Source organism: Erpetoichthys calabaricus, chromosome 5 (genome assembly GCF_900747795.2).
Source record: "Erpetoichthys calabaricus chromosome 5, fErpCal1.3, whole genome shotgun sequence".
Classification (NCBI taxonomy): domain Eukaryota; kingdom Metazoa; phylum Chordata; class Cladistia; order Polypteriformes; family Polypteridae; genus Erpetoichthys; species Erpetoichthys calabaricus.
In genome coordinates, this window is record NC_041398.2 from 41779015 (window position 1) to 41803930 (window position 24916).

Below are 24916 nucleotides of genomic sequence, written 5' to 3' on the forward strand. Positions count from 1 at the left end.
GCTCGCTTTGCTTGCCTACCCCCGGCGTTGTGTATCCTGAAACACATTAATTGAGCTCGTTCATTTTGAACCCGTGCCTGCTTTGCTTCCGCAGTGTCAGACACGCGTTGTAGGCGCCTGCGTTCATTGATCTTATCCAGGTGGGCTCGTGTTTGTATCGTTGAGCTGTATTGTGTTTGAATTTGGTGTAAAGCGTTCAGTGGTTTGTACAATCCCAAGCAGCACATTATTCCTAACTTCACTCCGTAGTAGTGCCACTCACAATATGGCGGTGACGCCTGCACCTTCACTCAGCAGTAGTGCCACTCACATTATGGCGGTGACGCCTGCGCCTTCCGTACTATCTTTATAGACCTGTGGGGCCTCCGTAGCCTCTCACGGTTGACTCTGGGGTGCAGCGCAGAATCCTCTTTTGTGTGTGGCTGTGTCGTTAGTCGTTAGCTATGGGCGCGTTGTTGCTTCATTTCTCATTTACGTTAGTTGAGCTCTTTCGTTCTTGGGCCGTGACTCCTTCGTTCGCGGTGGATAAGACTTCGCTTGCGGTGTATGAGACGCGCACCTGCGCAGTACGTCTCATGGTCCCATCACCGTGTACCTGCGTCCATATCCGGTTTATTCTTGGTTAGTAATATGGATAAGCTCTTAAAGCACTGAGGAAACAGATTCTCTTCCAATTTCTTTTTCTTCTCCATTTATCTTTATCTGCTTATTAAACTCATCAATTTATTTATTTTTACTAGCTTTAAATTTTACTCTGTTGGCCATGCTCTCTTTCTCAGGGGTGGGGGTTGATTTGTATTCAATCCTATTTTTTGTAAAAATTGATCTATTTGTATGTAATGATTACAATAAAATAAATGAAATTAAAAAGAGTTAAAAAAAAGAAAAAATATACAAGTTGAAGTAGCCACTCTAAAGGTAAAATTGAAACAGTAAACTAATTTGTAGCTGAACTGATCCAGAATGTTTCTCTGTTTTAAAACAGAGTTTGTTAATTTGCCGATGCTTTACAGTGAAAAATTTTGAAATGTCAAAAATGTGTCTCAATGAAAATTAAACTAAATTGATTTCTTGAAGAGTAAGTGTGCCATATTCCAACAAACTAAGTCCACTGGATGACAAGTTGTTTCATGAGGACAGAACGACAGACATGGCTATTGCAGTGTTTTTGCATTACATTAAATGAGAATGCACTACATTCTGAAATCTTTTTGACAGGATTATTTTCATTAACAATCACAGAGTGAAGACTTCATCCACAGTCATGGATGGGGAAGATAAGCCAGTGCTGTCCTGTTAACTCATCACTGCAATGACATGCTGTTCTGACTAGTATTTCCAGGTAACAATGAAACACATGCTTCAAAATGGTTGCACCCGTGAAAACGACCACTATCTCAAAGCACTTTTTAATTCATAAATCAATAATAAGTATGAACTCTACCTGAGGGCAGAAAATATCATGGCTATACACAGCAAAAGTCTACTTTTTTTTTTTAAAATATGACAATCTTCATGACATAGAACCTTGATGGTGGATCCTCAAGGCACTATTCAATACATTTCCCCATTCTTTTAACTGGGGAAGGACTAGGAATCAGCTCCTGAAAGGCTTATCTACCTTATGCCTAAAAGATCTCTTTCCTCACTCTGTTGATTAGGGATACAGGAAAGTTTTTCTAAAGGAAAAAATAAATTTTAAATAAAAAGATTTCCAGAATGACTGAATTAAAGCAGACTCAGAGTAGTCTGAGTGTCCAAAGAGCCCTCTAGTGGTCACAATATAATAACAACAGTTTTGATGGTGGCAAAAATGGTATTAAATGAAAGTGTAAATATTCAGATATTTGTTATCTAACAAAATAGCACAGCTACATATATTTGTAATTAATTTGTAATAAATAGCGACATTTTAGTTAATTGTATATTTCAACAGCTAAGTACCAAAAATATAGAGCAATCTATTTAATGGAATACATAGGGAGGGGAATTTAAGTGCAGTGGCATGCATGGAATATTTTGGTTTTAAATCAATCTCTGCTGTCTATTAGCTGATAAACCATCCCATTGTGACCCTTTTGATTTTTTTTTTGGTGGATTTTGCTTTAATACAGTATGTAAACAGACTAAGTAAGCACACAATGGGTACATCTATGGAAGGCAAATCTGGGAGCTATCAGTGTAAACACATAATAGCCGAGTGAATTCATGACACACAATATCAAAAAGTCTCGAAGAGCCGTTGTTAATATATTCCTTATTCCTGTTCTACATTAGCAGTTCTCTGAAACAGAAGTAGCAAGGTCCTTTTATCTGACAATCAAAGTCATTTGGACTGTTATTTAGCTGCCAGCATAGATCTGTCTTTGTAAGTTCTGCAAATACCACATGTGTAAGTTTGCTGGATTTCTTTACCAATAATAAAAATTAAATTTGTATTCAACTTTGATTTTTTTAAGGTCACTCTGTGTGACATCTTTAATGTCAATTAAAGGTTATGAAATCCCTAGTTTATTCCTAAAGTGTAAATAAAAAATTAAAATATGACAGGAATAAAAATACACTATTGTGTTATGTGTGAGTGACACTTTTATGCAAAATGCAGAAAAATCTATGTACTCATCAGTTAGAGATCCGTGTTCAGAGAACAGTCATATGTGTTCAACAATGCTATGTAAATTAATTTCTGTACATTTCCACTGCAGGCATTCGCTGTCAACTGTGTGTAAGCAGCAGAACTCCATTATAACACACATGTTTGGGATATCATTAAAAAAACTGACAACGAGGGATATTTTAAGAAAACTCTGTCAAATAGATTTGGTAAGAAAACAGTCTTTACTACATTAGATTTTTGTTAAACAATCAAATTATATACAAGTTCTCAAGTCAAAACTGGAGGCATTGAAAGTATCCTCTTATGAAATAGCCTGTTAATGCAATATATACGAGGGATGTTCAAAAAGTTTTCGCAATTTTATATTTCCGTTGGAAACAGTGAAGGAGGCAGGAGTAGTAATTGGGCATTAAAAAATTGTTATGATGCTAGAAAAATTGCATTGCAAATGAAGGTGACTATGTAGAAAAGTGATGTAATTCATTTTTGAAATTCTTAATAAATAGAGTTAAAAAAGTACAGAAACTTTTTGAATGTACCTCGTAGTATTATCAGTTGGTCAAAGATTCACTTCACTTTCAATCCACTTTACAGGAGATGCCTCCACTGAGGTGAACATACCAAGTAATCTTATCCTTAGCAACAGTCTTAGCCCCTCGTAAACAATTTCTAGGAAATCCTACACCCTGCCTAGGGACACGCTCTGGGTCTCTTTCCAATGGACTTGGCCTGCTATAGTTCCTGTGTGCAGCACCTAAAAACATGTCCAAACTGTCTTTTCTTGATCCAGGGACCATATTACAGAGAGTGAACCCAGTAAGCCTGGCCTAGAACCTAATTTTGGCTGCTTATATTTAAAGATCTTTCAGTTATCACATTAACCATAAGTGACGATCAAGACACAGACTGACCAGTAAATCAAAAGATTCAGATGGGTACCTAGATTCTGCTTTATTACCAGGCCTAATATATCTGCAAAACTATGCCAAAGCACTATTTCATTGGTCAATATCACAATCACTTCTACCTATTACTATGGTGGAGGACACTGTGTGCTACAATAAATGTTACAGCTGTGGAGATGTCTGGAGATGTGTGCTCTTGATAGAGTTAGCCATGTTCTATTTATCTAAAGGGAGTAACCAGGCAAAAATCTGACAATCATGACTTACTAGTCAATTGGATAAGGCACATGTCTGTACACTCTCATGTAGTTTAAACGATCTAGGCAATTCAAATAGGGCAATTCAAATAGGGTGACAGCTTTTGAGTGCCAAGGCTCAGGCTCAAATAAGAACATCATACGTTTTATTAATGTTAGTGTTAAATGAGAATATTTAAGTCAATAAATTAATTATAATTGTAAAGAGTAACAATAACAAAAGAGTAATAATGGTAGGTTGTTGCATCTGGCTAACAAAGAAACAGCAAATAATTTGGATGCTGTTATATCTTAAAGAAAGAAAGAAAGAAAGAAAGAAAGAAAGAAAGAAAGAAAGAAAGAAAGAAAGAAAAGAAAGAAAAGAAAGAAAGAAAGAAAGAAAGAAAGAAAGAAAGAAAGAAAGAAAGAAAGAAAGAAAGACAGAAAGAAAGAAATTCCAACGGATCATTTAATACTCACATTAGTTATGTTGTTTTTTAATGTGTGAGTAACTTACCGGGAAAGAGTACAAGAATATGCCAATGAAGAGCAGCAAAATGCAGAGTATTATGATCCCGATGATGACCCATTTAAACCTGCGCCACAGGATGTATTTCATTGTCTTGAATGGAGAAGACAGCCAGAGAAATGATGTCTCAGGGCGCCTGCATGGATACAGAAAAATGCATCTCAGAAACAGTTACTGACGAATAGTAACTGTGAATACAAAAAACACAAACTTGGTTTACTTCTTCACTTTGTCTTTTATTAACTACAACTCTGTTCTTCAGTGCTTTTTCAGGTATAAGCATTATGATACTTCTGCTATAGGAAAATACTGGTGTAATAGTTCTGACTAAAGTCTAATGCCTTAACCATGTAAGCCAGCAAATTGCAGCAGAAGACTGACTTCCTATAACTTCCAGAGTCATTGTTATAACTTTGTAAAACACCTGCCATGTTTATTCCTTCCAGAATACTTTAAAAACTGATTTAATTTCATAAACTTGCTCATAAACTGAGATATTCTGATGTGGGAATTTTCATTATTGTAAACTCCCCCTAGACAACTGCTGGCAAACCTTCACTCATATTTAAGATACTTGTAATCCTTCTCCGAAGTTCATTCCTTCCCACCATTTAACATCAGGCTGCAAATGTAGTTCTCTTCTCTACTGGATTGAGGAATGTCAGACAATTACGTACAGTATAATCTTTCATTTCACTCCATTTTTATTTTTGGATTGTTGCTCTAAAATAATTAATTTTTTTGTGTATTTACTGTATTTGTCATATTATCTTCTCTTTATATTAAATTTAGTAGTTTTAGTATACAAACAATACTGCATCTGAAGTCTCAATAATTTGTACAACAAAATACAAAGCTTCTTTGATCATTTAAAACCACGTGATGAAGTGTCACAGCTTCTTCCAGGGCTAGTTCACACCCTGATAAATCAAAATGAATTAACATGTTCAGAGCAATTAATAAAATATTTAAATTGCAAAATAATATTTTAAAAACTCACTTGGGCTCCTCTAAATGTGGATTCATGTTTGGTTCATCTCTTCCCAGTCCTGATGGCCTCTCATCCCGCTCTTGCTCACTGACAATCTCCAGAGTCATCTCCACTTTACCCTAAGGTAACAAAACAACACAGCCTTATTAATGCTGGGACGGGGAACGCTGACCTTCTCCACTGCCCAAATGCAACAGGGTATAGTGAGAGTGATTAGAAGTAAGCTAGGGAAACCTCTGAGAAGGGTTGGATTTGGTTGGTTTAAATGGAGTCAGGAAGAATGAAACCACATTTCACACTTAAAACAACACAAAACATGCACCTAATAATGTTTATGTGCAATGGTCACTTACTATTACAAGTGGGGAGTGTTTTATAGTTACCAAAGAATTCAATAACTTAAAATCTTTCATTGGTCATATTTATCTTGTTTAAAATTGTCCCATATGTATGCAGGGCAAGGTCCAACCTTAGTGTTGCAATCGAGTCCAACCACACTGGGCCACATGTTTTAGGAATGCACCATATTAACATAATTTTGGACAAAAATCTTTGAATGCCTACCAGACACTCTTGGAGTCACAATCACTTCTAACCCTTTAACAGCCATGTGTCTGGTATACTCCTGGAAAAGGACAAACTGACTGGAATAGACGATACCACGCTACTAGCATGTTGACTTACCTGCTTAACTGGAAGAATCCCAGCCCACCTTTTATAAGTTGTATTATGTGATATCATCTACTGTTGAATTCTGTTCGGTACTCGCAATATTACTATTGTACTATTGGATAATTTTGAAGATTACTTGTGTATTGCATTGTATTTACCCCCTTTTTTTGACACCCACTTCATGCCCAAACTAACTGGAAAGGGGTCTCTCTTTGAACTGCCTTTCCCAAGGTTTCTTCCATTATTTTTCCTACAAGGGTTTTTTTTTGGGAGTTTTTCATAGTCTCCTTAGAGAATCAAGGTAGGGCCTATTTAAAGGCAGGGCCTGTTAAGGCCCATTGCTGCACTTCTTGTGTGATTTTTAGCTATACAAAAATAAATTGTATTGTATTGTATTGTTTAAGTTAGTGGGTAACTGTCTATCAAGTCAAGTCAAGTCAAGTTGGGGAGCATGCACTGGCACAGTGTGTTGCCACACCCACTACATGACGAAACAACTTGGGATCCCGGTTTGAAACCCTCCAGGCAGACACGTGGTCCAGTCCCACCCTCTGGAAATGACCTTCTATCTGTCGCAGCCAGTTGGCCTAGTCCAACCACTCGGGTCCCCAACAATGAGGATCTTACGAACCGGATCACCCTCGGGGAAACGCGCCACATGGCCGTAGTGCCATAACTGACGCTCCCTCACAATGCAGTTAATGTGCCTCATTCAGGACTCCATGAGCAACCGCTCAGTTGACATAAAGTCAAACCAACGGTACCCAAGGATTCTCCGAAGAGACACAGTATCAAAGGAGTCCAGTCTTCGTCTCAGGTCACTGGATAGCGTCCATGTCTTGCGACCATATAGCAAGACAGGAAGCACCAGGACTCTAAAGGCTTGAACCTTCGTACTTTTGCATAGATATCGGGAGCGCCATATACCCCTTTCCAGCGACCTCATGACCCCCCATGCCCTTCCAATCTGTCTACTGACTTCATAGGAAGAGTCACCAGAGACATGAATATCACTGCCAAGGTAAGTAAACCTCTCGACAAAGTCGACACTCTCTCCGCAAACAGACACACTGCTGATAGCTGTGCCCAAGAGGTCATTAAAGCCCTAGATCTTGGATTTTATCCAGGACACTCGCAAGCATAGACACTAAGACTCCTCACTCAGTCTTTCGAGCGCCCCGATCACAGCCTCCATTGACTCCTCGAAGATCACAGCATCATCAGCAAAGTCAAGATCCATGAATCTTTCTTCACTAACAGATGCCCCACAGCCGCTGGACCCCACAACCTTGCCCAACACCCTTGTCTATACAATAAAAAAAAATTATAATTATATAATTATAGTTAAAAAAATCAGTTTCTCACTTAGAGGATCTGTTCAAAACGTTTTATAAATATGGCAAGAATTAATTAATAACATTTTAGAATAATCAGGGGAAAACAACATTTTCGCTTTTTCCTAACTATTTTTGACTGTGCTGTTTGCTCTCCTCTCTTTCTCTTGGGTGGGAGTTGAATTCTGTTTTTTTAGACTTTGTCTGTTTTCTGTTCCTGGTTTCTTTTATAACTTTCTGATTTTATTTTTGTTTTATTCTTTTTTCTAGGTTGACTATAAAACTATTTGTTGTATAAGTTTAACGTGGGTGTTTGCAATGTTATTTTCTTAAAAAAAAAAAAAATAATAATAATAATAATGAGCAGACATTTATTATCAAACACAAGAGGAAGAATATGAACTGATTCTATCAACTACTTAGGTTTCAGTTTCACAGCCATATGTATGTTAACACTTTTTGCAGTTCCCGCCAAATGGTAAATACAAATAATTAAAAGGCCGGTTCTCTTTCTGTGAGCAATGTCAACACTTCAGCACAGAGGAATAAAGACATGAAATCTGTAACAGCTCAGGCTGGGTCTGTTAGTGAACGTAATTCTGTGCTTCCAGCAACATCAGATGACAAAAAGGCATTAATCATTGACCATTTGGGAAGGATGCTGGGTAAGCACAAGTAAGAAAGTTAATACCACATTAAATAAAACTAAATTTAATTCCACCTTATCTTAAACTTACACTAGACAGCCAAATAGGATAACAGAATATCATTCTCCTTTATGATAATTTAGATTCCACACTATTAATTTTTTTTGGGCCATTCTAATAAGTTTGTAATGAATGACCAAAGGATCCACGGGAGAGGAAAACACTCTTAACATGAGAGGTACAAGTGAAAATCTCTTGATTGTTCAAGAATGTTAGTAAACTTCATCTTCATCAAAGTCAGTATAAGGAAATAGTAGCAATGATTGTCACCAGTCATGATTTATATCAAATATCAGTTTAATTTTTAAAAAAGAAAATGGAACCCCAATCATAGTGCTTACAGCAATTATCTTTTCTCCATTTGCCTCTCCAACACAAGGCCACCATCCTCTCATAGTCTTCTGTTCAAAAAGGGAAACAAGCTTGTTTGGATCCTGCAACTGCTCCAGCATGTTCAGCGTGCACTTCTCTGAAGTCTTTGATGGCCGAACCATTTTGTTCAGATCCATTTCTATAGAACCTGCACAAATTGGTATATTAAAAACAAGGACGTATAAGGTGTTTGTGTCGCCTTATTTTATTTAACAAAGTTACTGCAGGCAAAAACAAAAAAGATTACTCAGTAATATAAAAGATTATTGTATAAATATATGGAAAAAATAAAAGAAAAAAATGACAGTATAGGAGTGTAAGATATGGCAACCATGAGAACACTCATTTTAATCTTGAAGATAACTGTGTAGGTCTTCGGCAGTGGTTATTGATTTACCTTATTTAAATATACTTTTTATGATGAAGTACAGGCCATCCTAGATGTCACAGGAATAGGTGACAATGTCGTTTTCAAAGCTTGTGAGAGGCCCTTTTCATTTAATCATGGGCCTTCAGATATACTAACAAATTAAATTATCAGAAGTGAAGCCCAAAGACCTTAACAATCTTCATAAGTAAAGGCCATTGAACTCAAATCCTCTAACATCCACAGAAGAAAGGCTATTCAATTCCCTTTGAGATTCCTTATGTTTATGTTGAGTTTAAAGTATAGCCATTCTTGGTTTGATGACATAAAACTAGTAGGTCTGAAATATGCAGGCTGCAAGGACAACAAGAGAGCTACATTTGAGTAAAGGCCACAACACTTTTAGATTTCATAATATTAGACTGGCCTCACAGCTGATAACTCTGTGGTTCACATGCCTGCCTGGCCAGTGTCTGTGTGGGGTTTTCTCTCGGTACACTGGTTTTCCTCCTTAATCATAATGATATGTGTGTTATATTTACTTGGAGCTCTACCTTGACCCTGTTTAAGGGAGTGTGATGACAAACCATCCATAGCGTGTTCCTAACTTACAATTGATGCTGGGATGCTGCGGGGACAGGCTCCAAATCCTAGGATTCTGAGTTGGATTAAGTAGACTCAGTATTGAATATTAGAATTCAATCAAATTAAAATCTAATTGACCACATATCATTACTAGGAATCCATCCATCCATCCATTTTCCAACCCGCTGAATCCGAACACAGGGTCACGGGGGTCTGCTGGAGCCAATCCCAGCCAACACAGGGCACAAGGCAGGAACCAATCCTGGGCAGGGTGCCAACCCACCGCAGGACACACACAAACACACCCACACACCAAGCACACACTAGGGCCAATTTAGAATCGCCAATCCACCTAACCTGCATGTTTTTGGACTGTGGGAGGAAACCGGAGCGCCCGGAGGAAACCCACGCAGACACGGGGAGAACATGCAAACTCCACGCAGGGAGGACCCGGGAATCGAACCCAGGTCCCCAGGGGTCCCAACTGCGAGGCAACAGCGCTACCCACTGCACCATCGTGCCGCCTACTAGGAATCCCAAATATGTAAAATGTGCAAATGTGATATATCGGGTCTGTGGTATGTGCATTTTAAATGAATAAATAAACCGCATGTTCAAGTTTTTGGGTGGGGCGTAGACAGCATGGTGGAGCGGATCTGGGGGCAGATGTGGGAATGGGTGATCTCGCATTCATATGTGCACATGTGGGGTTGACCTGTTCCCTCACTAGCTCCAGAGTCATGATTGCCACACCTGTATCGCACAGTAATTTAAAGTAAGGGTGCAATAAAAGAAGGGGAATCTCAATGAGAGAAGGGGGACGGAGGTTAAAAGAGAGAAGATTAGAGTGAAATCAGGAGTGGGGATAGAGCTTGTGATGTATGGAGTGGAGGCAGATGATCAGGAGTGAAAGCCCAGGGGGTGTGCTCCTAAATATTTACCTTGAGGAGTAGATGCAGATGGACTAACAGTGCAGAGAAGCATGAGAGGCTCAGTGTGGCATCCCATATATGCTGACAGACTGGTGATGGTTAGATCTGAGCCTAGGATTTAATGGTTGATTGCACCAGTTAGTGGGTATCTTCTCCAGCTGAGGGAATCGGTATTTGGAAGAAGCATGGAAGCTTGTGGTTGTTTTATGACAAGGATGACTGCTTGGATTTTTAACCTAATTTTATTGGAATATTTATTGTCCAGTTATGTGATGTTAACCTCCACAACTTTGCACTTGATTTTTATCTTGGATCATTTATTTATTTGTTTGGAAACATACACTGCACTAATTTTTCCATTTGGGATTTTGCACCCTTGTTTGTTCATTTGCAAATAAAAGCACCTGCATACCTACACCACCTCGTGACTGTATGTGTCCTCACTTTTCTGTGGCTCATCCTTGAGTACATTATCGATGGTTCTGGTTCAAGTGGTGCCTGCCTGGGCCTTCACAATAATGTAGGCCTCATTTGATCAAGACTCAAGGTGTGGAGGAGTTGAAGATGTTAAGAGAGTAGGAGCTAATGTTTTTTAAATTGCTGACCTTCAATATTTCTTCTTAAACTTCAAGATAGTCTCTACATGGTCTGGAGACAGACCTATTCACCTATTTTTCATGGGGCCACACTACACCGCCACTTAGAACACCAAAGATAGTCTTGGAACAAAATTGAATAACCAAATCTTCCAACTCTAAACTGCTAGTATTGTTTTGCCTAAACCCTATCCCCAGCACTATCCCACACCCATAATGTCATGTTAACATTTTGTTTTCTGAAAAATGCTCATTTAGAGTATAATATTTCAAAGAAAAAAAACAATTAAAAGTAAATGATGGAAAATGTTGTACCTTGGTTCATCAATTTAATTAATGTCTAATGTGTATCCCATAAGAAGCAGAGGTTCTAAGGCTACAAAGCCATATAAGAAATATTTTTAAAGCATATATTTTCAATACAGCTAATCTGCTATATGTATTTCTAATCTAACTTTCTGAAATATAAAAAAACATACAAACTTAAATAAGAAATAATCAATTCAGGCTATGAAAGTGAAGTCATTTCTTACCCAGATAATCATCAAATGAGAATTTGTCATTGTCCCAGATCTGGACTATTAGTTTTGGGGATATTTTTGTTTCTGCTTTGTCTAAGCTCCAAAAGTGTTCCTATAAGAAAGTAACAATTGGCAGGAAAAGAGTGTGACTACAGTGTCACCAATTACACTATCAATTTCATTTTTACAAACCTCACTAGCAAAAAAACAAACAAAAAAAGAAAACAAAAACAAATACCTTTTTATTGACGATGCACACTTGCTCAGCTGGAAGGTAGTCAAAGGGAAAGACAAACCTCCAGTTGAAATTTCCCTCTCCTCCCAGAGAGCGGTAATGGACATCTGTCTTCTGCTTGTTCTCCTCATAGCCAAATACCCAGCTGTTGATCAAGTACAGCAAGCACATTGGTAATACAATTACCAGAACTCACTATAAAACACACTGGTTTAATAAACACACATAGGGGGTGGGAGAAAGGCCACACTAATGTTAGAATTACCTTCATCATGACACACCGTGATAAGAGGAGACTGACGGATAGTAACTGAAAAGTGGGCAATAAACCCCATTTATTATTAGTCAATTTGACTAATTGACTAAAATTTTAGGCATTTTAAAATGAGTCCCCACAAGTAGCAGTCTTTGTATTATTCTGTTTCAACACAGCAGAAATAGGTTCTCAACATTTCCATTAAATACTGTACTATACTGCCAATTTTTTGTAGTGTCAATCTAGTACTTAAAATAAAGTAGACATTCTGGTCTTCTGCAAACCTCATGACATTGTCATTACAAACCACACCAAGGCTGCTCAGGTTTCACTTACCCTTTCACATAAATATCACTCATCTTCTCTCCAGTAATGCTGACATCATCCAGAATAACGTCATTGGTGTTCCAAATGATGCACCGAAGGAAAAGTCTGGAGCATTAAGAAAACAGAAAAAGAAATCCGTAACTTTTCAGCTAATTGATTGTATTTCATTCATTCAGAAAAGTTCCTGACAAAATAATGAAAGGTAACATCCTCATCCTCAGTCTGGTGCCTGTCTGTTATGGTTTAGTGAGGGCTGTAGCCCTGCCTTAAGTTTATTGTTTGTTAGTTTAGTGGGTTTTAAAGCATTATTTGCCTTTTTATGTTATGTTCATGGTTTTGATTTTTTTAATTTATGTAATTTCATGTTTTTTGTTCATATTGAGTTGTTCATTAATTATTAAGCATTTAAATATTACATGAATATCTTTACCTTCATTCTGTGAGTTTTGCAGGTCAAATCCCAAGAGCTGGGACCGACCTCACATTGCTGCTAAAGGACCAACGTCAGTAGGTCCTTCAGTAAAATGTTGATGTTCAAAGAGTTATTGTAAGTAATTTTTTTGAATTCTGGACATATTGCTTCTGCCATTGTTTTATTGATTGTTGGATTACGAATTTGGACCAGTTTGCTGTGGGTTGACTTTTTTAGGTAAACACTGTTTAGTTTTTATTGCTAGATTTACTAGATTTTTTCTATTGTTAAATTCAAACACATTGCTATACTTACAACGATTCTGTATTTGACTTGTCTTTCAGACTAGTTGTTTGATAATTCATCTCCCTTGAAAGGGCATTTGTGATATATTTTGGGACATTTAAGATGTTCTTTCATTTTTAAAGCAGACGCACTGCCTGTGGGATCAGGTTGCCATGGGTGAGACCTATTTTTCATCAGACTACTGAAGGTTCTTGTCTGGTTTTTGGGTCTTTTAAAGGCCTCAAGCCCATTTCTATATTTTGTGCACTGATCATCTGAACACAATCACAGTAGAATGACCAGCAAAATATAAACCATCTTTGGACAGGAGGCCAGTCCATCACAAAACCCATTGATACACACTCTCATGCCCACATAGGGCCAGTTAAGAATTTCAAATTAATCACATAAACACAAAAGCACAAACACATTTTGGGATGAAGACGGAAAACTAGGAGTATCCAGAGAAACACTCACACAGACAAACAGATCAAATGTTAACTGTACACTGACAGTAACCAAGCATTGGACTTGAATCCAGGATGCTGAATCCATGAAACAACAAAGCTAACTACTGGACCATGTTGTTTTCCTACAGCAATAATGAATGACATTGTTATTCAAGTAAAAACGAGAAAAGAAATGTAAAAGTGGAACGGGTATGACAAGCTTGTTAAGAAAAGAGTGTCTAGTATAGACAACCGGTGATTACTATGAACTGTTACTTTTACAAAGATTGTATTGTAATTGTTTCTTATGGTAACAAAGCTGAGGTTAAATTTATCATGATATAATTATGCATGACAAAAGGAAAAAATACGTTTGGTTTCAGCTTATTGTGACATCCTTTATTTAACAAGGACACAGAGGCGAAAGTAGAAGCCCATCAAGAATAAATACTTAAAAATATGCAGTATGTAAAAATATGTTTGGGAAAATCAAACAATTTACTTGGTAATGCAGTGAAAAGTGAAATCAAGTCCACATTATTTTAGACATTACAACATTTTGATGAGAACAGGCCATTCAGCCCAACTTAGCTTGCCTGTCCTCTCCACCTGATTCCTCCAAAATAACATCAAGTCGAGTTTTGATAGTCCCTAAAGTTCTCCTGTTTACCACACTACTTGGCAAAATATTCCCTGTGTTCCTGTGGTTCTCTGTGTAAAGAAATACATTCTAACATTTGTGCAAAATTTACCCTAAACATGTTTCCAACTGTTCCCCTCTGTTCTTGCTGAATTCATTTTAAAGTCACAGTCTTGATCCGCTGTAATAATTCCATTCATAATTTTTAACATGGCAGTCATGTCTCCTCTTAATCTTCTTTTGCTTAAACCAAAAAGGCTCAGCTATTTTTTTTTTAATCATTTTATTGAATTTATTAAAATCAAACAACATTCTATACAAGCAAGTCAAGTCAACCTCCCCCCATGAGAAAGAGAGCTGGGCCAACATAGTTAAATTTTAATAGTAGAAAAAATAAGTAAGTAAATAAATACAATATAAAGGGACGAGAATCCACTTCCTCATTTTTAATGCTTATTCTAAAATGTTATTAATTAGATCCTGCCAGGTTTTAAAAATGTATTTCACAAATCCTCTAAGTTAGTATTTAATTTTTTCCAATTTCAAGTAGTATATAACATCGGTTACCCACTGACTGAAAAGAGGTGAGTTAGGATTCTTCCAGTTGTGCAAGATAAGTCTACGTGACAATAGTGGAGTAAAGGCAATTCCAGTTTGTTTGTCCTTCTCCACTTTAAGCCCATCTGGAAGTACATCAGACACAGCTGTTAGTGGATTAGGAGGGAGTGTGACACCAAGGCTTTCTGAAAGGCATTTAAAGATTTTGGTCCAAAATGATGTTAATTTGGTGTTCACCCAAAGCATGTGACCCAGTGAGGCTAGAACTTGATTGCAACGTATGCATGGTTGGATCTTGCTCTGGAAACTTTTTTGACAATTTTAAACGAGACAGATGTACTCCATAGATGATTTTAAGTTGAATGATTGTATGCTTTGCACATATGAAGCTCAAGTGAATTCTGTGCTTTGCTGCCTTCCATTCATGTTCTGAAAAGTTGAGGGAGAGATCCTTTTCCCAATGTACTCTGGGATCTTTGAAAGGGAGGGACTTTAAAATGTTTTTATATATTACAGAAATGCTGTCTGAGTCCTTAAGACTGATCAATATTTTTTCTGGAGTAGAAGTAGGTGGAAGGTGAGGAAAATTAGGCAGGTTTTGTTTAACAAAGTTTCTAATTTGAAGATAGTGAAAGAAATGTGTTACTGGAAAGTTAAATTTGGAGTGTAATTGTTCATAGGATGCAAAGACGTTGTCTATGTACAGATCTCTAAGTGATTTTTTCCTGAATGTTTTCCAGACATTAAAAACTGTGTACATCTGAGAGGGAGCAAAAAGTTGGTTATAGTGCAAAGGTGCCACAGATAAAAGCTTCTCTAACTTGAAGTGCTTCCTACATTGGTTCCATATTCTGAGTGAATGCAGCACAAGTGGGTTATTAGCATATTGGTGATAACTTGTATTTACTAGGGTACAAAGCATGGAATATAAAGAAGTACTGCAGGATTTTACTTCTATTGTGGACCAGGCTGAGCTCTTTTAATCTTTCCTCATAATTCATCTCCTGTACCCCAGGAATCAGCCTAGTCACTCTTCTCTGGACTTTTTCTAGTGCTGCTGTATCCTTTTTGCAGTCTGGAAACGAAAACTGCCCACAGTAATCCAGATGAGGCCTCAACATGTGTTTTATACAGCTTCAGCATAACCTCCTTGGACTTGTACTCTACACATCAGGGCGCTACATAATGTAACATTCTGTTAGCCTTCTTAATGGCTGCTGAACACTACCTGGAAGTTGGTAGTGATGAGTCCACCACTAGTAGGCCCTTCTCAAAAGAAGAACTTTAGATTTTCAGAACTCCCATTGAGTATTCAAACCTAACATTTTTACTTGCTATAGTTAATACTTTACATTTACTGACATTAAATTTCATCTGCCACAAATCTGCCCAAACCTGTATGCTATTCAAGTCCCACTGTAAAGATTCAACTGAATGTAGATTATCTGCCATTCCACCTACTCTAGCTTGGAATGAACAGAAGCTGGCAGCCTAAGTTGAATGGAATGGCCTGGTCATATCAAAATGTTGGCTATATTGCTGGAAAAAATGATTTCAGTTCTGCAAGAACCAGTAAACCTGCGATTCTCGAAAGAATTGCAAATCCAAGAATGGCAATCACTTTCTGTTCCCTCCGATATTTGGAGGAATGAAAAATCATGGAGGGTGGGTGCGTCCTGGGAAATTTTTCATTCAATTAAATAAACATATTTGTACTGAAGCGGTTTCTTTCTGGAGCTGTGACTCATCTGGTTCTGGTGTTTCAGAAGCGCGTTGTAGGCGCCTTCATTTATTGTTTTTATGCATGCAGTCTCATTTTTGTTTTTCTATGGCTGTGTCATCAGCTAGAAGTCGTTTGCTGACGGCGGCGGATTCGCGTGCTGAAGTGACGATGGCGGCGGACCCAGGCTTGGAGGGGTACAGTACTAAACGAAGGTGGTATATGTGGTGGTGTGGGCGGTCACGTTCGGGCAGCAGTGGTAGTGTGTACGGCTTGCCTGTTGCCTCTGGCATCTGTGCATATATACTGTACAACCTGGCGTGCACGCTTTACCTCAGGTTTAGTTTACAGGTCATATCCATACAGGCTCGTTTTTGTAATGCTAATTGTTGAGCTCTTTCTTTTTGGAGCCGTGACTCCTTTGCCTCTGCTGTTTCAGAAGAGCATTGTGGGCGCCTTCGTTCATTGTTTTTATCCATACGGGCTCATTTTTGTATTTCCGTTAGTTGAGCTCTTTCTTTTTGGAGCCGTGACTTCTTTGCTCCTGGTGTCTCTGAATCACGTTGTAGGAGCCTTTGTTTATTGTTCTTATCCATGCGGTCTCGTTTTTGTTTTTCTGTGGCTGTGTCGTTAGGTGGAAGTCATTTACTGTTAGGAATAATAATTCAACTTACTTTTAATACTGAATTACTGTTATGTGATTCAAATACGCCACACTGACTGCTGGCACAGTGGATTACAGCAAATTTAGTTTACAGGTTGTGTTGTTTGGGCGCCACCTACTGACTCTGGGAAGCCGCTGGGTTTGACTCTGGGGCACTGAGGCACTGTGCGCATGCGCCTCGGCGCGTCCTGCGTCCGGCGTCCGTGCATATAATTATACAACTGTGGTTTAGTAATATAGATAGAACTAATAGCTACTGAATGCTGATGCAACCTTTGAGTGAACATATTCTTTTATTCATTAAACTAATACATTAGGTGACTGCTTCAATGGGTGCAAGAATATAGTATACAGTAAAATATGTAGGATCAAATTTATTTTTTAAATACAATGTTATAACACTTTTTTAATTTAAACTTTTTTTCCAGCTATCCAACTGTAATTCACAAAACACAGAGTTCCATACCTGCAACTAAAAACAATTACTTTATGTATGCAATATGCATTTTTAGAAAAAGAAGATTGATAAAAAAAAGGAAATAGTGATGTTAGACCTTCTCTTGTTGCTGTGGTCTATTTACCTTACCGTTTCTTGATTTTAACCGAGGACTTACCGCTTTGCTTTGCGAGGTGTTATGTTGAAAGGAGGTCCTGGCGGGCCCAGTGACTTTGGAAACAGGTCCACCCATAGCTGAAGTTTTCCCTGTGGTGACAACATTAATAATACACATGCAAGTCTTAGATCAGGTGTGCTCCTGCATACTCTTTTCATAAGCCATCATGGGGTGCTTTGCACAGCCTCACCTGTTCAATGTCTGGCTGCAGTGGGCTGTACAGAGGTCTTGTCTCCACATGCTCAGGAACCAGCCCCTGTCTACGTAGAACATACAGTGCTAAGCGTTCAGATGCTGGTCCAAGGTGGTGATTTGGGGGCTTTGAATCTTCTGAGAAGAAAATGCAGAATTACAGAATTACCTTCTGCTCAGTTCAAACTTAAGCATACAATATACTGTATGAAGAAACTGCAGGATATCCTTTACTTATGTAAGATTTTTTCTTCTGTAGTTCATACACCAAATGTTTTAGTTTAGGTCATACAGTGAACAGTAAATGCAGTCAGAAAAAAATTAGAGATACACTTAATGAAGTGTAGGAGAAAATTCTGACCAATTTTATAATAAGCGCCTGAATGTGAAGATAATAACCATTTCCTTTACGTCTGCCTCCATAAAAGTAATACAATTCCACAGCTCAGTCACTCAAAGAGTAGTGGACAACATTTCAAATATAAGGCAACACATTTTTAAAACTGCAAAACAGATGTGTCCGGCAGCTACATAAAACTGGCCATGGCTGAAACTTTCATCTTTCAGTAAAGTTTTTAATCTTTTCAGGGTTTGCCGTGAGACTGTTCTTAATGTCATTGCAAATGCCAGCTCCGCTGGGAAATGTGTACTTTTTCCACAGCCTAGGAAATGCATGGTATTTGGAGTGAAATGTCAAGTGAAGGATAAGAACAAACATGCAAACAGGAGATATATATATAATATATCTTGAAGGTACCTGAAGGTGTCATTTTTAGCTGCTATGGCTGAAGATTTGTTTAATCGGCTTGCCAGTGACCTCAGAGGTGTTACCATGTTACTTTAATCTAAATTATTTTTACACCCAAAGACATGCTGCAGGAAACTCAGTAGGAAAATTACAATGATGGCGACTGTGTCAAGTATTTGTGTGGTTGTCTAATTTAAGGTGGGGCTGTGCAGCAGGACCCCTCAATTGCTATCTAGGTTCCCCACATTTGGATGTTGACAATCCTGTTCATTTGCATATAGTCTAGTATGCCAAACACAGGGCATGCTGGAGGATTATATCCCTTGACTAGTCTAGGAGCTTCTGGAAATTCTCAAGAGGAACTGGAAATATTTTCAAGGATAGGCATGTTGGCATTGTAAACCTAACCAGGAAATGATGAGTGACAATAAAATGCTTGTCTTAACTGGCCTGGACTTCCCTCTTTCTGAACATTGCAAAAGCCACTTTCCAGAACTTGGTACCGAATGTTCTTCCTTGCCAAAAGGCATGATTTAGTTCCTGCCAGTATTGCTGACAGTTTTCTTTAGCTTGGCTGTCCAGTTGACTCACATTCAAACCCTTCTGCGAGCTGCATGTGTTGGCTCTACAGCATAATTCTATCGCATATTTGTTTCTTTTTCAACTGCTTGACTTTAACTATGATTACCCCAATTGGCACTCGCCCTTGATGTTTAAGCCAAGGGAAATTCAAATTTATTTTAGACATTTCTGTGGCCTTCTTAATCATTCTGGAATATTCTGTTGTCATGTTCGAAGCAATGGATGGCACTACCAGATTCCTTAAAAACTTGGACTCGACTCACAAACTAAGATGAATCAATTCTTTCATTTTGGTTACATGCATGAGGGAAGTCTGTGGTAAGTTCTTTTTTCAACACTGACTTGATGCTACAATTCCTCCTCCATTTATCACATGCTTATTCAGAAAACACAACTTTTCCAAGAGGAATATTTGCACTGCCTTTTGTTTTCTTTCCCCAAAAGAGTTCTGGCAGTGTCGACTTTGTATTACTGTTTATACAAGCTTTTGACAACAGTTACATTAATTTATTGTTTGATCAATCGAACATGTATTAGTAGATATGGGGACCAGTGGTATAATAATTAAGAACAATCAGTGGTTACACAACCTTGATATTTTCGCTGTGTTTATTTTTGATTTTAAGTGTTCACAATGATAAGCAAAATAAATTTTCTATCATAGTTATTTTATGATTATAGCAAATTAATAAAATATATCATGTGTCCTATCTAGAGAGAACCAGCAGGTAGGTGGGAACAGAAGATTAAACAAAGCCAAAAGTCTAAACCAGAGATCTGACCCACCATTAACTCAAGCATAAAAAGAAACACAATTTGTTGTGAACAGTCAAAGCCCAAGATCATCAAAGTCCATCAAAGAAACACATTTGCTAACTCTCAGGTTTATCTGTAGCCTCACATGGCCATAAAGTGCATTGTGCTGACAATTATGCTGTCACATTAGTTTGTCACAGGTCACAACCTTTGAGGCCATGCCACCTAAGAACAGTTCACTGTACTGTATCACATCAGTGCAGCCAAACAATGGTGTTGAAAATGACACAAAAATAATTTTATGACTTTAAAACTGACTGAACATGAAAAAAAAAACAAATATTGAATTTGAATTCCTCTAGTAATACTTAAAAGCCCAAGCAAGAAGACACAGAAAAAATGAAGTACAAGTACTAATCATAACATCACATGCCTGTGCAAGTAATCAGCTAATTGCTAAACACATACAGAAGAACCTTTGGAAAACTTCAATAATTCAGTTTTGACAGCCTGAGTAGAACATAATATTATAGGTACATTGTGCAGTTATTTCTGAGTCAAGAACGAAGAAATAGCAAAAGTATGTTAAGAAAGAAACAACACAAAAATGTGTTTTAGTGTGTGGCCATTTTTGTTCACTACTATTGAATGAAACCATTCATTTCCCTTTTTTCTAACCATGGATGTATTACTTTCTTGTGGGGAGCTTTAGCCTATCCCGAAAGCAGATTATTGTGTGCAGAAAGTAACTTGTACAGAGCTTTGTTTAAGCAAATAAAACAAAAATATAAATAATCACCCAGATCTGTCAGTGTAAACTCATGGCCACGGAATAATATCCGGTCGTCCTTGTACACAGGAAGCTTGAAGTTCCACCTTTCACAAAATCGGTGCAGGAGCTGAGATGGTTTTATCTGGTCTCGCCATTGGTTTACTCCCGACCTGTGAGGGGTAAAAAAAAGATAAAAATAATGGAAGCTACAACATCAGAATATGGTGAAACCTGAACTCAAATTTAAACATTTTCTGTTTATTTTCTTTTGTAAAATTTCGTTTCTGATCATTTGGAGTTATTAAATAATTTTGGAGGTGACATGAATCATTTTTGCAGAGTCTGCAGCCATCTTCTGTATTTGGTTTGTTGAAAGTGGAAATGCCTATAGCAAATCTTTGAGTAGAAATCATAACAAAAAAAGTCTTGGCTTTACTTGCCAATTTTAGACTGGTGTTTCTTAAACATTTTTTGTTAGTGTCTTCAAGACCCCGTCAATGACGACAGTCAGATTGGTGGGATAATCCCCCATGGAGAATCGCTGCTGACAGTCATAGCAGAGCAAAGTCATTTACTTAAACTGCCTGTGGCAACCCATCACCAGATACTTCGCAAACCATGTGTGACCCTTTCTCACTGATTACAAAAGTGATTCATGACTCTGTATGACCCAAAAGCTGGCAAAACGCACCACAACCCATCCTTTAGGAAAATGCTTTAGGCAATAATTTTGGTTCTCTTTTTATTGACCTATCCAATAAATAGTCTACTTGGTTAGAAAACTGAGATTGAGAGATCTCAGAAAGAGATTGCTGTGATTACCAATCTCTGCTGCTCAAAAAAAAAAAATAATAAGGAGACCACAATAATGTTTATGGACCAATCAACTATATGTCAACAAAGAGTGTAAGAGGTTTAAGAGAAAACTCTATAGCTAACATGCATACTAAGAACACGGGGACATGACTGGACACTTGTTAAGGGCATATTTTGCACAAATGTGTCCTTCACACAAAGAACCATAGACACATGGAATAAATTATCAAGTATATTGATGGAAAGCAGGAATTTAAGGACATTCAAAATTCAATATTATGTTTGGCAATCCAGATAAAAAGGATGGGCAAATTTGTTAGGATGAATGGGCTACTCTCATACAAAATCTTCCTAATGTTCTATCTATTATATGCCTTTCACAAAATCCCTTAGACAACTTGAATAAATTATCAAGAGGTGTAATGTGTGGTGGAATGTAAAACAATAGGGACCTTCAAATCTTGACTTGATGTTATTTTGGAGGAATTAAGTGGATAGGATTATCATGCATTGTTGGGCTGAATGGTCTGTTCTCATCCACTTTTTTCTGATGTTCAATGTATTATACAGTGTCTTTCTAAAATAACCATAAACACAGAAATTACATTTCCAAGTAGTATGGTGGACAGCAGAAATTTAGGAACTTTCAAATCTTCACTCTCCGTTATTTTGGAGGAATTAGGTGGATAGGATTAGCCAGCTTTGTTTTAGGTTGAATGGCCTCTTCTCATCAAAATGTTCTAATGTTCAATCTATTATGGAGTGCCTTTAAAAAGAGCCATAGATACATGAAAGAAACTGCCAAGCGTAGTGGAGAGTAGGACTTTTGGGACTTTTTAATCTAGGTAATGGACAACCTTCTTGGCCCAACAAGCTTGTTCTAATATTCTAATACTTTATAGCTGCAATGGACCAGGATAAGCACAGCACCCTTTTCCTCTCTGACAATCAATAACAAAAATATTTCTTTCTATAGCAAATTTTATACAAAAGATGTAGCTTAAAGTGCTTTACAAGATGTCAAAGAAATAGCAACAAGAAAAGAATAAGCTAAGAAAAATATTCTTAAAATTATACACAAATAAATAATGCACACCTACATAAGACTGATATATAATTAAAAGAAGTATTGTCCTTAAATGGGTAAATCTTCCCAATAAATAAAAATAGTCATTTAAATTTCTCAAGATCTGTTTGTCAGGTAATACCATACAGAGCTTATGAAAAAAAAATACTGTATCGGGAAAAGACAAGACACTGAAAAATCGCCAGTTCAGCAGCTAGTCTAACCAGACTTATGAGCAAAATTAATTTTACTCATTGCATGAGACACTCACAGGCAGTAGGTTTGCGGCAGTCCACAGCGAGCACCATACTTAGACAAGAAGCGGTTCTCCAGGTCTATCACTGTCTCCCCAATCTTTTCATCCTTGGAGAGAAGATCATAATCATACAACATGACCTTGAGGTCTTTCTCCAGTGGAAGGACACAGGACAACTCAAACATGCTGGTGAGAAAAGATAAGAGGTAAGTTTATTAAAAAAAAAAGATTAATAGAGTACAATTTAAGAAAGAAAGAAAGAAAGAAAGAAAGAAAGAAAGAAAGAAAGAAAGAAAGAAAGAAAGAAAGAAACTACATTTTCATCCAAAGCGGCTGATAAATGTCCTACATTTATTGGCTCACAATGACCTCTGCTGGTTGTTTTTATGTATAATGTATTTGACAATTCAGTACAGTGTATGAATTCTATTTGTAAAATATATTTTAAATATTCTTTGTTTGGATTTCATAAAGGGAAATAGCAGCCAGTGAGTAAATGGTAGATATGAATTACTGGAATGATTAAACTTTTAGACTGAGGTAAAAAGTAAAATAAACCAGTTTTGTAACATGCAGTAGGTTAATAGTTTGTGTGATTTAGGTTACAATTACACTGCAGCATCTTAAACCTTCCCAGATTACTGTAGCTTGGTAAAAGTACCATAAAACTGTCTTTTCTGAGCTTCTCTACTATGAGCATTATTAGAAAATAATAAATCCATACTCTTCCTTTAGTTACTCCTGTTCATTTTAATCATTTTAATAGCTCATGTGGCATCACAAGCACAACCCAAATTTTCTCTTAGATATGTGCAAACGTTTAATCTCTTGTTCACAATGCCTACAATATACAAGGCCTTCAGAAACTGTTCAGCTCCTTCATGTTTTTCACAATTTTCGTCTGCTGCAACCATATGCTAAAATCATTTAAATTTCTTCACCTTTTGCTATAACACTTGAAATTTGGCTGAGGTACATCCCATTCTATTGATTATTATTGAGATGGTGCTACACCTTGCTTGGACTCAAACCGTCTTTAAAAGATCCGGCAGTTAAGCGAAAACCAAGGGCCTCATGTATAAATGGTGCGTACACACAGAAATGTTGCGTAAGAACGTTTCCACGTTCAAATCGCGATGTATAAAACCTACACTTGGCGTAAAGCCACGCACTTTTCCACGGTACCTTATACCCTGTCGTACGCAAGTTCTCCGTTAGGTTTTGCAGACTGGTGGCACCCAGCATCAAAGCAGTGCTACTGTTCCTGTGTGGTTACCCTTTCTTAGATCCACATCCACGACGGTGGCTCAAGTGCTCCTTGTAGAACTGTTTGTACTTGCAAGTTACTGTGAGGTAATTGTACTTATGATACAGTTGTAATATTGCACAACCTGAGCCACTTTATAAAGCGTGTATTTACATATGATGATGATATCATTTTTAAGATGAAATGCAGCAAAATATGTTGATTATATTATACAGATAAAACTTTAACTACACGGTGCTGCAGCGCTAGTGAGCTTGAGCTTCGTTCATGGTTTGTTCCTGCCTCTCGCTGTTTTCATGCTGTGGCTGGCACAACACTGGAAGGATAGATGGATAGAATAATTAAACATTACAAAGATATTTCGATGTTCCTTAAAAGTTTTGAAGAATCGGCGTTCTAAGCTTACAGATGGCTTAACGTCTATTACAGAGCTGATTGTGTGGCGATTGGGTATTTGAAGAAAGAAAAGGACAGGAATTGGGGGTTAGTACGTTTGAAAACGACAGTAGATAGATAGATAGATAGATAGATAGATAGATAGATAGATAGATAGATAGATAGATAGATAGATAGATAGATAGATAGATAGATAGATAGATAGATAGATAGATAGATAGATAGATAGATAGATAGATAGATAGATAGATAGATAGATAGATACTTCTGTAATAAAGCATTTCATTGAAGGGCGCGCATGGTGCAGCAAGCATCTTGCTGTAAGACATGAACAATCACTGCGCCACCGTGTTCCCATGTTTAATAACATGCTTTAACTCATATCATCATGAAAATGATATCACGTATACTTCTCAGTATTTTAATTACTCAGGGAGCTGTAATATTACGAACGTAATGGATTCTGTGTCCTGTCGGAGGAAGAGCACATAATGATTCAGGCACATAGAGCACATAGAAGATCAAATACAAAACAAAGCAT

The 24916-nt window shown here is 37.5% G+C and overlaps 1 protein-coding gene across 9 annotated transcripts in view; it reads right to left on the minus strand.

Moving 5' to 3' along the window:
• The window catches only part of dysf (dysferlin, limb girdle muscular dystrophy 2B (autosomal recessive)), a 311739-nt gene that overhangs the window by 22600 nt on the left and 264223 nt on the right, over nt 1-24916 (minus strand). For all 9 annotated transcript variants that reach the window (XM_051928469.1, XM_051928467.1, XM_051928471.1 and 6 more), the window contains 10 exons: nt 22728-22898; nt 20602-20744; nt 17715-17854; nt 17525-17613; nt 12192-12287; nt 11603-11744; nt 11377-11476; nt 8333-8511; nt 5288-5397; nt 4276-4423 (listed from right to left, as the gene is read on the minus strand). In XM_051928469.1, coding sequence (XP_051784429.1) covers nt 4276-4423; nt 5288-5397; nt 8333-8511; nt 11377-11476; nt 11603-11744; nt 12192-12287; nt 17525-17613; nt 17715-17854; nt 20602-20744; nt 22728-22898 — 1318 coding nt within the window. The remainder of the gene's footprint in view (nt 1-4275; nt 4424-5287; nt 5398-8332; nt 8512-11376; nt 11477-11602; nt 11745-12191; nt 12288-17524; nt 17614-17714; nt 17855-20601; nt 20745-22727; nt 22899-24916) is intronic.